The sequence below is a fragment of the Ischnura elegans genome, chromosome 4, assembly GCF_921293095.1.
Source record: "Ischnura elegans chromosome 4, ioIscEleg1.1, whole genome shotgun sequence".
In the NCBI taxonomy this organism is placed as follows: domain Eukaryota; kingdom Metazoa; phylum Arthropoda; class Insecta; order Odonata; family Coenagrionidae; genus Ischnura; species Ischnura elegans.
Window position 1 is genome coordinate 113,023,925 of NC_060249.1, and position 16,796 is coordinate 113,040,720.

Below are 16,796 nucleotides of genomic sequence, written 5' to 3' on the forward strand. Positions count from 1 at the left end.
ACTGCTGTCGACACCAATACATAAAAATCATCATTGAAAACTTTACACATTCCACTTTTCTTTAGGTTTCCTCACCCTTTGAGGGTACCATCTCTGAGTCTCATGGGCATTTACTTCACTTTCTCCAACCATTTCCCACATTATAATAAAGGGGAAGTGGCTCTAATTCTAAAATCCAATGCAAAACCAGTGTATTGCCCTCTCAGAGCATCAGCATTTGCCCTCCAAAATAAGGTGGATGGAGAGTTAGACAGGCTCTTAAAGGTGGGAATTCTGCACCCTGTAGACTTCAGTGCATGGGCCACAATAATTGTACTGGTGGCTAAAAATGATGGCAGTGTTAGGATTTGTGGGGATTTTAAAATTTCTCTCGATCCTAATTTAGAAAGCAAGAGACTGCCTAATTGCGGCAAGACCACATTTTTAATTCAGCAAATAATTGCCTGCCATGAAGCGACAGACGACAAATGACATACAATGATATTTTATGCACTACAAGTGCATCATTTATTTCTGTGCCTTTTTTCATGCTTTGCCACCAATTATTGAAGGTTAAATATTTATTTGAGAATTTTGCTCTTCAAGGATGAAGAAATTTAGGTTATTTCTACTGCAAGTGAGGGAATGGCATTGTATTAATCCTCCATATTAGATAGAAATGAGGAGAGCAAACACTTTCAATGTGAAAGAAGGGTTGCGGTATGTTCAGGGTAAAATTTACCAGAAATCTGCTGTACTCATCTCAATAGGTGGGAATGCGAGAATATGTCAATTATAAGTTCCAAAATTTATTTTTCACTGAAAGAAAGTGAGGATAAAAAAGTTTTTTATGAGAGGCAATAAGGTGCAAGGAACTTAATGAATGAGAAATTTCATTGATTGGAGCCAGGGTAGTAAACGAAGATGCATGAGAAGAATGCTGTGGAAACATCTAACAAAATTCATAAGCAACAAATTACAACTTAACAAAGCAAATTATGGTACCCAGAACAAAAGATATCTCAAGTATGTACTGGCAACAGCATAAGAGCTTTAAACTGGCTAAATTTGAAGCTCTAGAATAGTGTTAAACAACCTTTATTGCAGCACTTCATGGTTAAAACAGTTCATCTGTTGGTACTGCTCCAGAAAAACTAGCAGCTTGCATATTAAGGGTATGAGCATTCCCCCAGAGAAAACCAATGGGAGTCAGGTAAATTTAGCTCATAGTCATAAAGAGTCTGTCTAAGACTGCAGCTGGCACCAATTTAAGTCAGTAGTGGCATATTGAGAAATTACCTTACCAGTATCATTATATACTTAGAAAAGCTGATCTCTGCATTTCTTCAGTGTTTTCTTCCACATCAGCTTGTTTATAGACAACAGTTTTGCTGGCTATCCTACCAGCGTCTTCAGGTCAAAAGTGTCGGCTGTTGGTTTCTGCCTTGCTTATACACCGTAGGCTGGATGGGAGCTGCTCTGTGATTGGCTGTCTGACTGGGAGCTTCTCTCTGATTGGCTCTCTCTTTGATTACAATTTTCCAGGTGCTGTGAGTGTGAAAAGAGTCATCAAAGAGAGAGCCAATCAGAGAGAAGCTCCCAGTCAGACAGCCAATCACAGAGCAGCTCCCATCCAGCCTACGGTGTATAAGCAAGGCAGAAACCAACGGCCGACACTTTCGACCTGAAGACGCTGGCAGGATAGCCAGCGAAACTGTTGTCTATAAACAAGCTGATGCGGAAGAAAACCCTGAAGAAATGCAGAAATCAGACCATCGCCACTGAAACCTATGTTCTAACATTGATTAGAAAAGCTATTACATATTTAGCAATTTGACCACCCAGGCCAAATCAACTTACCACTCTCAGTATAGTGTCTGAGTCTTGAAGAGCCTGCTTAGCCAAATACCTCTCCCGTTTTATCTTCAGTTCTAAACTCTCCGGAATGTCTGGTACCAGCACATCTATTAGGTGACACACTCCAAATACGACATGCTGAAAAATGAAGGAAAAATATTTGTTATAAAGCATTTACCAGTTTGGTAACATGTACTCATGTACAACATTAAAAATATGCAAAGAAAATGTTAAAATGAAAGTTAAGAGGTAATAAGGATATAAATGCCACAATTATTTAGATGTCGTAACAACTCTCAGAACCCCTCAACATTCACCCAAAATCGTAATTCATAAAAGGAATTCAATAGAAAGACAAGGGAAAAATAATTTTCTACAAAAAATAATCTACTACATTCACACATTATCTCATGTTTTTGAGTTTAAGATGCCATTAGAGCACTTTTGGTTCATTATCTTGATAAAAATGAACCTTTCACTGAGGCAAAGAGTTGCTAGCAAGAGGGTAAGCAACAATGAACCATACATGACCCATGCACAAGACTGAGGAGAAGTGGGGAAACAGCTACAGTTGCCATCCACTTATCTGCGGAAGAGTTAAGGCTGTGGATCTTTCAGTGAAAATGGCCCCAGAAGTAGACATTGGATAAAAAAATGGGAAATCACAGGCCTCTTTACTTAGTAGAGATCATAAGAATTTCACAAATATTGTATATTGTATAAATTTTGTATTGTAAATGTTTATCTACCATTTTTAAATATGTTTGCATTGATGCTATGGAGGGGTTAGGTGGAAGAGGGTACTCCTTCGTCTCAACCTTGCCCAAATAAAGATATCTTATTATTATTAAGAACGGGAGTTTTGCGTTCACCATGCAGGGCAAATGTGAAGGTCTGGCAGGGCATTGGAAGGGATGGTAGGAGGCCATTGCTCTGAACTCTTATTCTAAGAATACAGGAAAGGTAATTTTTGAGAATAAACATGTTATTGTGGAAACTAGTGAAATCTTACTCTCGATACCGAACTTTCCATTTCTATTTTTTAGCTCTAGAGCTGAGAGTCTGTTGGCTAATCTCCATCAGATGATCAGATCTCCTCAAATGCTCTCTGGCACCATTCCGTGCTGGCTTATTCGCAACATGGAAAAATCCCTCAAGTTTTTTAATGCACAAAATCTAGTCAAATATATGGGAGAGGTAACTGGTGTCTTCTACTCATCCACCCAACATCCACGTCCACCAGCCAGCACCGAAGCACTACCACTTTCGCTACTCCCATCCCACCAAAAGATAGGAGTGCCTTTTCCCTTTGAAAATGCGGCTTGTATTGTTTGGTCGTTAATCCTTGACACCCAGGGCAAAATCCCATTAAAATAAGTTTGGGTTTGAGCTCTGGCTTGCAATGGGGGTTTTGGACCACAACAACTTTTCAAACTCTATAATAATCAAATAAAAGAAAAATTTCTTGCAACAAAATTTGAATCTTTTAAGGAGGCATTGGGCAGTTGGTGATATCTGCAGAAAAAGCCTATTGATTATTATCGAAAAATTTATATAATCCTACAATGGACGGAAGATGATCCATGCATGAACTGAGTGAAGCCCCCTCCAGAAATACACATACATATACCCTCCCCAAATGAACCCCTATCAAAAAATGCTTTCTGGCCATGGCAATGAACTCCAACTGTGAATCGAAGATCAGAGTTTGTGGCTTAAGATTACACAATATAAATCAATGGTAAACAACCTGCCCTGTGACTATTGTTACCCTGAAGATGAACACTATTATATAGCATGTTATGCTGATGACAATTGAATACAGTTAAGGACCTTAAATCCGGAAAGCCTGGGACCAAAGGGTTTCTGAATTTCCGGTTTTTCTGGATTTCTGGTCTTCAGGGCCTTCCCAAAGGTATTTCCCATTTTTATCAACTCCTCTATGATTTAAAGTAGGACAGGTGAATTCTCCATTTCTCTAAGTCATATAGTCAAGGAGAGTGAAGCTGATGACTTGTTTCATCACTCGTATTTTTACATAGCGATGGGTGTGCATGCAGTCACTCATCATGACACATATATGTAGATAATTCTTCGTTAAAACTTTCGCGGGCACTCGTCATTACGATTAAAAACTTTTGGGCTATGTCGCTGCATCAATTCTTGGGTGGTCCCTTTTTTTACATTTCCCGGCCGATGCTGGTCGCTTTTTCAAGGGATTATGAAGAGATGGGAATTAAAGATCTTTTATGTAGGTATCTGCGTCAGGTGGTGGGGGGAGGGGAGCCGGAGGTTGGGGGAGTGGGTTGCTGCTTGTTTTTTCTTATTACGGGTTGCCAAGTACGGCTAATTTTAATGCCGGTGTCTCCGTTGAAATTATTCTTATCTTCTTTGGATATTTCAATGGCTTCTCTGATGAGTCTCTGTTTAAAACCTTTAACTTTGGCGAGGATTTTGACTTCCTTGAGGTCGATGATGTGGCCAGGCGCTGCGTGTTCGGCTACTGCGGACTTTGTTGATTACCCCAGTCGAATCGCTCTCGCGAGCTCTTCTAGGCGTGTTTTGACCGACCTGCCTGTTTTGCCGATGTAGTTCTTCCCATAGGTCTGGCAAGGAATTTCGTAAACCCCCTCCACTTGTAGTGGAGTTCTATCCTTGACGGTGTTTAGGAGATGTTTTACCTGTATGTGAGGCGAGAAGATTGTCCTTATCTGGAATTTTCGAAGGATATTTCCTATTACGTCTGTCGTCCCCTTAATGTATGGCAGGAAGGCTTTCTTCTGGTCGCTGAGGTCGTTTATGGATGAGTTCGCGGCTTCTGCGGCGTTATTTTTCATTTCGTTCTTTTTGATGACTTTATTAAAAGTACGAGACTCTGTCGTCGAATCAATTTCCCCGTAGAATGGCCTCCAGCTTCCGTCTCTCTTCGGCAAAGTTATCCTGGTCGCTTATAGTGTAGGAGCGGTGAATCAAGGTGTTTACCACTCCATTTATTTGGGCTGGGTGATGATGAGATAGAGCATGCAGGTACCGATTTGTTGCTGTTGGTTGCTTCAACCTGCCTGTTTCACCGATGTAGTTCTTCCCACAGTTCTGGCAAGGAATTTGGTAAACCCCTTCCACTTGTAGTGGAGTTCTATCCCTGCCGGTGTTTAGGAGATGCTTTATGCGTCAATGCTTGGGGGCCACCCAAGAATTGACATGGCGACATAGCCCAAAAGTTTTTAATCATAATGACATATGTACATGTAGATGCTTATGTAGCAAAGTAAGCTGTGAGCAGTTCCGAATTTCTGGTTTTCCGGGTTTCTGGATTCCGGATTTGAGGTCCTCAACTGTACTAAGCAATGTGAGCAACAGGTTGAAAACCTAACATCACTACATTACCGCAATAATCTATAGTTAATGTAAACTTACCTCAAAAACTATAACAAATGCAAATCGCACGGCAAGTAATCTCCAATAAAAAGGTGTGTGGTTTCCCTCTTTATCTCTCAGCCCTCTGTAACGGCAATCTTCGGAAAGAGTTCCATTTGGAGCATGGGCAAGGGAGAAGTTGATGTATCCCTTCAGATTCCAATCATATTCATATGCATAAAGCAACTTTGGAAGAAACTCTGACGTGAACGCTATTAAAAATCCCTGGAAAATTTGAAACATTGCAAATTAATATTGCCTAGAAAAATTCCATCTTTTCATTATTTTCCAACATTTTACTTGATGATATACTTGTCTGGTGAAGGCTTTTCACCATGACTCCATAAAGAAAATTTGAGTTCTGGTAAATCATAATTTTTCAGCTGAGACTAATGCTTAAATATGTTAGAGAAATATTCTTGATCAAAATAATATTTCTGAAAACTTTTCACCTAAGATATTGCACACAAATACTTAGAAACAATATATTCTTACTTACATTACTAATTACAGCAAGATGAGCTAACATATGTAGAATTTTGAACCAAATTCCAATATTTTCAGCACGTTCTGCTACAGAGCGCCGTGTTTCACATACAAATTTGTGCGCATCAAGACGAATCTCTACCCAGTTGTTGAGCAGAGCAAAGAGGGGTGCCAATGGAAAAGCTGCCACAAAGATGGTGATGAAACCGAATTGAAGCACTGTAAAGAAAAGAAGAAATTGCTAAAGCAAGCTGTTGGTATGAATACCCCAGAGGAAAGGCTCCACATGAGCAAAAAAATAAATAGTAAGGCACAAACTTATGCCATCCCAATTTTATTACAGCACTTATAGTAAAACTTGAAGTAAAGCATACTAAAAATTTTTACTGCGAGACACACACACCAGGGGCAACGGCTAGGAAGTAAGACTGGGGTTTAGGTGCAACTAATACTGGGGTATGTGGGGGTATGGAATACCCACCAGGATGAGCGGTAGGTGGGAGATTAATAAATTGCGGAATATTAATATCCATTAAGGATGGACGGATCCAGGATTTTTTTTTGATCCGGATTCGGATCGGATCCTTGATTTTTGGAGCCGGATCGGATATTTTCGGATCCAAATGCATTTTCAAATTCCTGACGCTGAGATACCCTGATGATTGTTCAATCTCTTGGGAAGAGTCACACGATGTGCCAGTCGTATTTTGCCTTTTTTATTTTTCACGGCTGAAATTCTCCTACGTAACCTCTGCGATAGCTTTCAAACAAAACGGTTCATGAGTAGAACAATAATCGCATGCGACAGCACATTCGAAGATAGAATCGGAACTCTTTCCAACCTTATGGGGCATTCACTGAAGCTATTATTTAAAATTTCGGACCCAGATCCGATGTCTTGTGCGACTTTGGATCTGATGTATCCGATCCAGCCATCCCTAATATAAATGGTTCAAAATGGTGAGTTTTACGGCTTTCTGAGGGATATTTTGTTAATATCCTTACACTATTCTATTAGTAATATCAATCCAATTAAGTAAAATGGATTAAACTTAAAAATTTTCTCTGAGCTCTGGGGGGGGGTTATCCCCCAAAAACCTCCTCCTCGTTACGCCACTGACACATACATATTGCAGATTGTAATTAAGTAATCTTTAATATATATGAAAACACTGTGCGTGGCTTCTTTGGGAATGTGCACTTTTTTCATGTGCCACCATGCCTTCATCTTAGGAACAAGGATTTCTGGTGCATTGTTTATCATTTGCTTTCCTATCATAATAATTTAAAGATTGATTAAATATAAAGATTAATCTCAATGGTCAATTGTAAGAAAGCAGATGAAACAAAGTCATTTCCAGAAGGATTCAAACTTTTAAAAATCTTCAGATGCATAGAGAAAATGAGGAGCACTCCGAATCACAATGTCTCTGTCAGTAGCAGGCTCAATCAATTTGCAGCAAACTTTTTTTTACCAGAAGTTACAACAGCATTAAAGAAAAAAGGGTGGAGATTGCTAAGCAAGAAGATATGTAATGATGTGTAAGTTCACAGATTGCCTTTCACTTTTCTTTTTTGTAGTTAGGTTTCAATTGAGCTCTCATAGTAAGCAGTTAACATTACATTTCTGGGCTAGCAGGTTGTGGCCCTGGCTGGTAATTACTAACTGTGCATATGGTGCAAGTGCCAATAAATCCCATTTCATCTGGGTCTTAATGACAAAAAGTATTAACACTTTGCGTGCCATGGACGTAATATTACGTCTTTCCATTTAATTGGCTTTGTATGCGTGAAGCCGTAATATTCCCCTGTGGTACTTTTCTAGTTTACTGATTAGTGGTTCTGTTTTTTCAAAAATCAACTGCTCGATGGAAAAAGAGTTCACTTTATGTCTTGAGGACGAAAAGTCCTCCGTAGCTACCGGCATCCTCATCTTAGGCCACTTGGTGTGAAAATTCTTTGGGTTCGTTGTGGGTGCATTGACACTTTTTGTCATCCAGGATTTGTAATGCTTTGCTTGGAACAATGCTTTCTTATGATTTCCATGCTTTAAATAGTTCAAATTGAGCGTATAAAAAAAATTATTATGCATGTTATGGTGGTACATCATATGTTGCAACTTTTTTATTTTTCAAAAACAGTAAGTTTTCATTGTTAAATTATATATTTAAAAATTAGCAATAAATGTTATTCAACTCATTCACAAAGAAGAGCAAAGTCCATTTTTATTGAAATGTACATCGATATAAATATATTTTTGATGCTAATGTTTTAAAAAACGAATATAGTAAAAATGGCTGGATTTTTCAGTAGGGCTTTAAATATAGCAGCCGGCACTCAAAGTGTTAAAAAAAAAACAGAACTTGACGAGGAATTAACCTCATGAAGGATCCAAGGTTTTCCCGGCGAATAGACTGGAGGAAGAGTTCTCGGGTTTCCAGACTTCAGGGTGAATGACATTTACCATGAAGACGATGGCAGACTTAGCCTTTGAAACGTCGGTGCAGAAAAATCCTTGGACCCGGCTGGAAACCCGAGAACTCTTCCTCCAATTAACGTCATATTCAACAGCTACGCACTGTTGGAGCAGCAAGAAAATTGAAGTTAGGATGGCAGAATGCCTTAAGCCCACTTGTATTCATGTAGCGTATGATCTCCGTTGAAGGGGTTGGTTGAACCAGAACCAAAACACACAGGGAGGGAAGGGGGTGATATCTTAGATTGTATACAAGCTGGGGATTAAAGTACATTGGGATTCCCCTCCAATTGGATACACATTCCATTTTATTTTTCATGTGGGAGTTTTGATTAGCCCCTACCAATATCCACCCAAAATTACCATATTGGGTTAATGCATAATGGACAACATTGAGGAGGGGAATATGTACATACAAATAATATGGGGGACAACATTGAGGAGGGGAATAAGAAGTGTTTCAAGAATTTGGGATATGTCTGAATACAGCAGACTCCCGATTATCCGTGTTGTGCATTATCCGTGCAAGATTTTCACTCTTGGGCGAGATGGGACTACGTGATGTGGTGCCTGAAAGTTTAGTTTCCAACATCCCGCAGTGGTTTTGAAGCATTCGTGCAAACCACTTTTCTTTATATGTGATCACACAGCCAAGGATGCGTGGTTTTCCAAACCAGGTCTTATATAGAGTGGTAGGAATACTAGTGCAATCACATAATCGCCGCTAAAAAGATCACTGTAAGGCAAAGAAAGCTCTCAATGAATCCAGGCCATCTTAAAATATTAGAGTAAGTGGATAAATATAATAATGATACATTGTTTCAATTGTGTAAATTATGAACATGACAAGAAATTAATGAGGGTGTTTGGATTATCCGTGTTTTCTGATTATTCGTTCTGCCTCTCCCCATCATTAGCCTGGATAATCGGGATTGTGCTGTATCTTGAAATAGCTTAATTAGGACATTATGGGTGGTTAAATACTGGGTGGATTTAGATGAAGAAAAAAGTATTTTTCAAAGCTCACCCATTTCCAAATATTCCTGGAATAATCCTTCATTGCCAATAAGTTGGTAATCTTGTTCCCAACGAGTTTTGGCCTCCTTGGGAAGGTGCACTTTTTTCTTGTGCCACCATGCCTTCATCTTAGGAACAAGGATTTCTTGTGCATTGTTTATCATTTGTTTTCCTACCATAATAACAGCCAATTGCTGAGCCAATTCAATTAGGCAGCCACCAGCACTGCACTGCAATGAAAAAAATTAATGTCATCCAAACCTTCCTCTGGTACTTAATTAAAATGATAAAGAGTGTCCTAATAATCTCTTAAGCCAAAAGCATTGTAAAAATTAGGTTTTGTTACCTTAACATCTGATTTTTAAATCTCATTCTTTGTGCTAAGTTCCCCCAGATTATTAACTTGAAGCAAAAAAGTAAAATGTTGAATGATCAATGGGGAAAACAGAACTTTTTGGGCAAAATATCAATATCTACAAACCTAAATAAAAATATGCCATTTTCTTATTCCCTATCATTCTTAACTGTCTCAATTTTTTATTCTAATAATAATCTTTAAAAATATTCAAATACTTACATCTTCATTACGCAGACTTAAGATATGAGTATAATGTCCTGGATATCCAACAAAACGCCCTTTGAAAAATGCAATATAAAATATTGAGGAATAGAAATTGACAAACTGGAAAATGAATACTTTAAATGTAAGGTTGTCATCAAATTCTGTCTGCGTTCGATGCATCTCTGTAAAAAGAAAAATCCATATCAGACTCAATCCAAATGTACATATTTACATACATGAATTTAAGTTTCTCTAAAATTACCCTCACATCAATTTAAACACAGTGAAACCCATTTTAAGTCACCATTTACAGGTTCCCTTTTCCTTTTCATGCAACTACTGTGAGGTGTAATGCACATGGGCAGGAGATCATAATTGGAACAAAACTGAAAAGAAGGAGGATTGATTTCTACATATCGATGACTAAGTTCTAACAACACGTGACTCAAAAAGAGCAACTTTTCAGGAAAGTAACAAAATATTAATTTTTTTCTAATTGTACGATAAAATTAAGTACCAAAAAGTCATACAACTGAAAAAGGAGCATGCATTTGCCAACAAAAAGTTGTTTTTTGCTTGAATTTTATTTTTTAATGTCATTACACTTTGTTTAAGATACATATGTCAAACCAGCCAAATTTTGAGATACGTGTTGTTAGAACTTAGCCATCGATATTTTGATTGTGAAAAGGGGGGAATTGAGCTCTATGGCCTCTAGATTACAATATGGTATGCAATAACTCAAATGGCCAAATAGTTGTATCATGCAATGCTCATCCACCTTGCATAAATGAATAACTGTGAAGGTATGCGATAAGATGATAGTTTCACAGCAGGGGCCAAACCATTAGTCTCTCAACTGGAATCAGGCGTGCAGCTACCAATAAATGCTAGGGGGGTTTTAGGTTCAAATAATACTGGGAGTATGTATTATAATTAAAATAAATAGGTGGTACCAGCCAGGGTAAGTGGGAGATGCAGGTGCCCTCCCCCAGATAATTTTTAAGGAAAGGAATAACAGGAACTAGTGGAGAATAGTGTCCAGAAGATGGGTGACTTATATACTCTAGAGCAGCGGTTCCCAAACTGGGGGTCGCGACCCCCAGGGGGGTTGCGGGCCGTTCGGAAAGGGGTCGCGAGATGTGCGAATAATAAAGTGAACTATGTACTTAAACTTAGACAACCATTTTTAGGGGGTCGCGGCTAAAACGTATGGGCTAAAATGGGTCGCAGAAAGAAAAAGTTTGGGAACCGCTGCTCTAGAGTAAGGGTGGGGTAAGATAAAAATGGAATAGTGAACGTAGCAGAGATTTACATTGGATAATTAGATTAAGGAGTAGAGAAACCGTGAATCAGAGAGGAAATGGTAAAGAAAATATTGGAGAGTAAGAAATGAAAGAACATGGTCACTGAGCAAGACCAAAGTGTGTATAAGGGTTAAAAAATAATAGATTATGACAAGAAATCAAGAAGGCAACAGAGGTTTGGTGGCAAAGACAGGTTGAAGAAATGGAAAAGTTTCACAAGGTAGGAAAGTGAAGGAGAGTGATTCTCAAATGATCCATGTAAACCAGTACCTCAACCAGTAGAACACTTGAATCAAACAAGGAAAAACCTGCATCAGTGATGTCATGGCAAATTTAACAGTGCTGGAATGCACTTACATCAACTTTTTTTAGAAAAGAAATATTACTCTGTCTGTTTTTTTACTATAAGTTATAATATACATTTTTTACAAAAATTTTTATTTTGATTACAAATGTATGTACTAGAAGCTTTGAGGCAACAAAACTGATAAAAGTGTTATTTGACTATTATGTATTTTGTTAACCAGGGCTGGAAAGACATTCCAGCACCATGACACCACTGGCCTGCATGGTCGTTGCTTCTGATAACACAGGAAATGATGTGAGATAAGTTTTGATAAGGAGATAAGTGTTTTAGGAGTATCCTTTCACGGCACTTCCAAGATATGCAACACCAAAAATGATACATCGGTTAAGGAAGACCTCACACTGCAGATTAAATATGTGAAATTCATACACATTGCAATCACATTTGTATTTTATCCATATAATGAGAAGTTTAGGGATAAGAAGCTGGAAAGAGGGATACATTATGGTTCATTGAGGGGTTCATTCATTCATCCAGGATTTTTTCGGGGGAGAGGAGAGGGGACCCAAGGGTCTGAGAGGCAAACAATCGATCTTCCCATATTTGAGATTAAAAATATGAGAAAACAATTTCTGTACAAAATATTCTCCTGAATTTGATGTGTAAGTTATTGATATGAAAGTAAATGATTGAGGCTCCATAATACACTAAACAAAACAAATGTAATGATAACCGTATAAAAAATTTTGTCAATTTTTTTAAGCATCTGGGGCACATGCCCCCGTGCCCCTTCCTAAATCCATCTATGGATATATGTATCCTCTGAAAACCTGTAAGCCACACAATAGTTATGGTTCATAAAGGTTTTCATGATTGATATAAGTATTAGCTATCCCATAAGGTGCACACCGTTGGACGAACATCCATCATCCACGCCATATTTATGCTTTAACATCTGCATCAATCCTTCACCACACCAAAATATTTTCCAGGCAAGTGATTCATGACTTACCCCAAGTGGTGAGCCTGAGAGCTAAGTTCTCATAAACACGACTCATAGCCATAATGAGACATAAGTTGACACATGCTCCAGTGATATTGGCTATTGATTGAGCCTGAGAACGGAATGTTGCATTCTGGAAGAGGGGAATGGAGACCAATACTCGATAGATGATAACTGCCACAATAAATATCATCACGAGGCTCATCTAGAAAGAAATGTAACAACAAAGAAAAATACCTATATATAAATATTGGTGGAGAAATTATCAAAAATTTGTTATGAAAAATCAAATGAAAGATATTGTTTTATATTGAAAGACATCATAATTGCTAAATTTGCTGCAATAATTTAACACATTTTTATAAATACCACAATAAAATGCAGGAATATTTCTCGGGTTTCCCACCGGGTGTCGTATCGGGTTGTAGTTCCCAACGTTTCCATGACTAAGTCCGTCATCGTCATCAGGGGTTAATGTTGAGCCAAGTTTTTTCTCCGGTATTTATACACATGAGGGCCGTTCAAGTGGGCCCTGATTGGTCCTTTCTGAATTGGGGTGATTTATAGTGATTGATCACTGACTTCCACGTATTACTTAACTGGAAGCCTTTGTTTCTGTTTAGGTTCTTTTGGTGTATGTTGATTTGTATGGCTTCTTTGACAATTCGATCCCAGTAGTTGTCTGTGCGGCATAGCACTTTGGTACTTTTAAAATCCACTCGGTGACCGAGGTCCAGGCAATGCTCTGCCACCGCTGATTTCAGTGGGTGGAACAAGCGTATGCATCGTTCGTGTTCCGTCAGCCTTTTTTCTATGGTGTGGCCTGTTTCCCCAATGTAAACGTGGCCACATTCACATGGGATGCTGTATACTCCCGACGTCTTGAGGCCCAGGTCATCTTTCGGTGTTCCGATGCAGGTCTTTATCTTGCTGGACGGTTTGTGTATCGCTTCTATGTTATGTCTCTTGAGTATTCGGGATATTTTGTTGCTGACACTGGAGATGTAGGGGAGACAGGCTCTGGCTACCGGTTTCTCCTTTTCTTCTCTGTTGTTCCTTTCTAGAGAGGTCCTTTTTAGGGCCGCCTGGATTTCACGATGGTTGTAGCCATTCTTTCTGAAGGTGGACTTAAGATGTGAAATTTCCTGGATTAGGTGGGCGTCATCCGATATGGCTTTGGCTCGATGGAAGAGGGTGGTCAGGACGCCTTTCTTCTGTGCCGGATGATGATGGCTGGAGGCATTTAGGTACAGCTCTGTGTGTGTTGGCTTCCTTTATACGCTGTGTCCAATATTAACCCCTGATGACGATGACGGACTTAGTCATGGAAACGTTGGGAACTACAACCCGATACGACACCTGGTGGGAAACCCGAGAAATATTCCTGCAGAGCATATGCCGGGAAAAACTCAGATTCTACACCACAATAAAATGATAATTATAAAAAAATTTGCTCCATTGGCTTCAGGAAATCCAGGAGCTCAAACATAAAAAAAACTACGAAATTTTTCATTTCACCAGTGATATTATGCTAGCAACTATGCTCTTTGAAAATGTACTGATGGGCATTCATTGAAATGGAAAAAAATATTGCAAAAATTTCAAATTTTTTAAATACATTTACTTTACTGGTTCTTAGAAACAGCCAATATGTATATGTGACCATACAACCTTGATGACTTACCATGAGGAAGATGATTCCAATTCCAGCTGCTATTCTCTTGTGCCTCAACCGAGATGGGAATGATGGTTCGCGAACTCCTGTGATTGGATTTCTCTCCAAAAAAGGTGCCCTGGCAGCAAATTCAGGCCTTGGCCTCTGCTCTTCCTCTTGGAAACCTGTGCAATCCCAATGGTGGGCTAAACTGGCTGACTTCCTTTTCCAGTACTCCAGAAATGTCACCGCTATGAAAATAAAAAAATAGAAAACTTTAAATATGTAAAAGGAAGTCTCACACAGTGCAATGTGAAATACATATTTTAAATTCATATGCTAAGAATCAAATATGCAAAGAAGAAAATTGTTGCCAGTGGAGTAGCCAGGAATTTTGTGTCAAAAATCAGGGGGGAAATATTTTGAAAAACAGGGTACTAAGTAGAGGGTTTTAAACTAATTTTAACACTTTTCATAATAAAAAAAACGTCAATAGTTAAAGAAATATTTTCTAAATTCATGATCTTTCAATATTTTGTTTTCTTTTATGAAGGAAATTTATTTTGTTTTTATATTTTGGGGGGAGTGAGGGGTGGGGGGCGGGGGGGAAGACCCCCCTGCCTACGCCACTGATTGCTGCCCACATTGGTAGAGCATTGGGTTGTAAGTTGAAAGCAAAATAAGTTGTTAGTCAGAATGGGGAAAGGAAAAGAATAATGATTTGCAGAAAATGTTGATCTGGAATTAGTCATCCATATAAATATGAGATTTAAGATTTCTTTTACCAATTGTAGGGAATGAAATAAAGTCGAAATTGCGATTCAAAGGGATAATGATCAAATATGATCTACATAAGTTAGCGCAATTATACCATATTAAGATATTTAAAAGAGGCATTTACACTTATGCTTAATGAATTTACTAACCCTCACATTTGGTGAAAAGGCAATACATATTAATATGCATATGAAGGAATGAAATAATAGTTTTTGTTGCTACACTAGTATTTTTTGTAGAAAAAAGTCATAGAATAGGAATGAACTACAAATATGACTTTCACAAGCTTCTAAGTTCTGGGCTGATGGATTGCCAGCACTGAAAGTGGAAAAATTTCAAGGAGGAAGATTGATTTACCAGAATTTGAAATTTTTTTTGTAAGACAATACTTGGAATGTATTTGTAAAACACAAAAATGAGATCCACCTTCATGTTTATGCAAGGACTAAATGGGAGAGGAAATATTATGGAAAGTAAGCAAATGACATCCCAATTATAATCATTAGTATGGTTTAGGGAGGGATTAATATTTCCTCCTAAGGGTGTGGGTATGGTAGGGACTATATAATAAATGATGAATTGGAAAAAAAGAACTTTTTCCCTTAACATGTGCATATTAACAAAATTATATGCCAACTTCAAATAATCCTTTCTACGGCATGTATTGGCTTCAGACCCCTGCTCTCCCTTTAAAGGATAAATGAACCAAAATTAGAAGTAGGCAGCTGATATTTCCTTGCATCAGGACAGGCAAGTTAAGGCCCGGGGCAGAATTAATTTGAATGTATCTACTATACGAGGTTGTTCTCAAGTACCATGATTCAACAATTAATTATCATATAATCAAAAAACTCACAATACAATGCAAATGTTTTACTTATATGCCCCAGAATACTTGTCAAGAATAGGTAGATATTAAAAACTGTTCTGGACCTTTGAAACTTTATACTGGACACTGGACAGGTTCTGAAGAAACTTAATTGAATGGTTCATAAAAATTCTCAGTTAAACTCGTGTGTCAATAATTGTTGCATAAAGTGAGTAGAGAGTCCTAATAAGATTTCTCACGGCTTCTAAAGAAAAGAAAGGGTACAGGGATGAAGAACATTGTATACGGCCCCAAAAACTTTCTATGCTGCCCTTGGCATCATGGAATGTAAAAAGACCCACTAAACTGGAGAAGTGCTCACCCCAAAAAGAGACAAACACGGCGTAGAAGACGGTGCCGGGATGGTCAAACAAGTATGCCACCTGAGCGTAGCCACAGACATCGGAGAGATCCCAAGTGCGGCAACCAATTTCCTCATCACAGAGAGGGCACATACGATAGTTGCCGGAGCACACTTCTTGGGCAGGCCGATTCCAACCCATTGTGGCCACACCATACAGGAACACCAGAAGTCCAACAACTGCAGCGGGGAGCAGCCATCCAGTGTAGAAGCCTGAAAGACCACATCAAGATCAATTACATTCTTTCCTACAAGCCACTTCAACAGATGCTAGTATAGATGGCAAGTATAGATGCGAGTATGCCAGTAATTTTCAGTTAGATGATGATAAATTGTTTAGGTTCCATCAGAAAAGTTTTATAACTGCCCTAAACAGGAAGAATTGAATCCCATACGTATATGCGTATACATGGTGAGTTAATGCTACAAATGGGATTGAATGCATGGAGCAGATGCTGTTGTGTTCTCTTACATTCCAAGCAGCATACAAAGTTGCAAAGAATGCTTGGTGGTCACCTTAGGCGCTCAATTTAAAGAGTAATAAATTCCAGCGTTTGTAACAGATATTCCTCTTTGAAAACATTTGGTATGGATCTCAAACAGGTCAAAATATGTCATTAAAAATTATATAATGTATTTCTCTGAATATAGTCCCCCTCTGAATATACATAGTCCCCCCCCTAATTTTAAAGCTTCAGTTTCGGGAAAATTATGAAAATGCGTCT

General features: G+C 38.5%; 1 protein-coding gene across 1 annotated transcript in view; it reads right to left on the reverse strand.

The window, feature by feature from the left end:
- The window catches only part of LOC124158220 (anoctamin-7-like), a 384,154-nt gene that overhangs the window by 2,131 nt on the left and 365,227 nt on the right, over positions 1–16,796 (reverse strand). Inside the window, exons 8-15 of the mRNA XM_046533409.1 lie at positions 16,033–16,284; positions 14,096–14,316; positions 12,421–12,616; positions 9,810–9,976; positions 9,243–9,462; positions 5,753–5,958; positions 5,254–5,478; positions 1,840–1,974 (exon numbers count right to left, since the gene is read on the reverse strand). Of these exons, the coding sequence (XP_046389365.1) occupies positions 1,840–1,974; positions 5,254–5,478; positions 5,753–5,958; positions 9,243–9,462; positions 9,810–9,976; positions 12,421–12,616; positions 14,096–14,316; positions 16,033–16,284 (1,622 nt within the window). The remainder of the gene's footprint in view (positions 1–1,839; positions 1,975–5,253; positions 5,479–5,752; positions 5,959–9,242; positions 9,463–9,809; positions 9,977–12,420; positions 12,617–14,095; positions 14,317–16,032; positions 16,285–16,796) is intronic.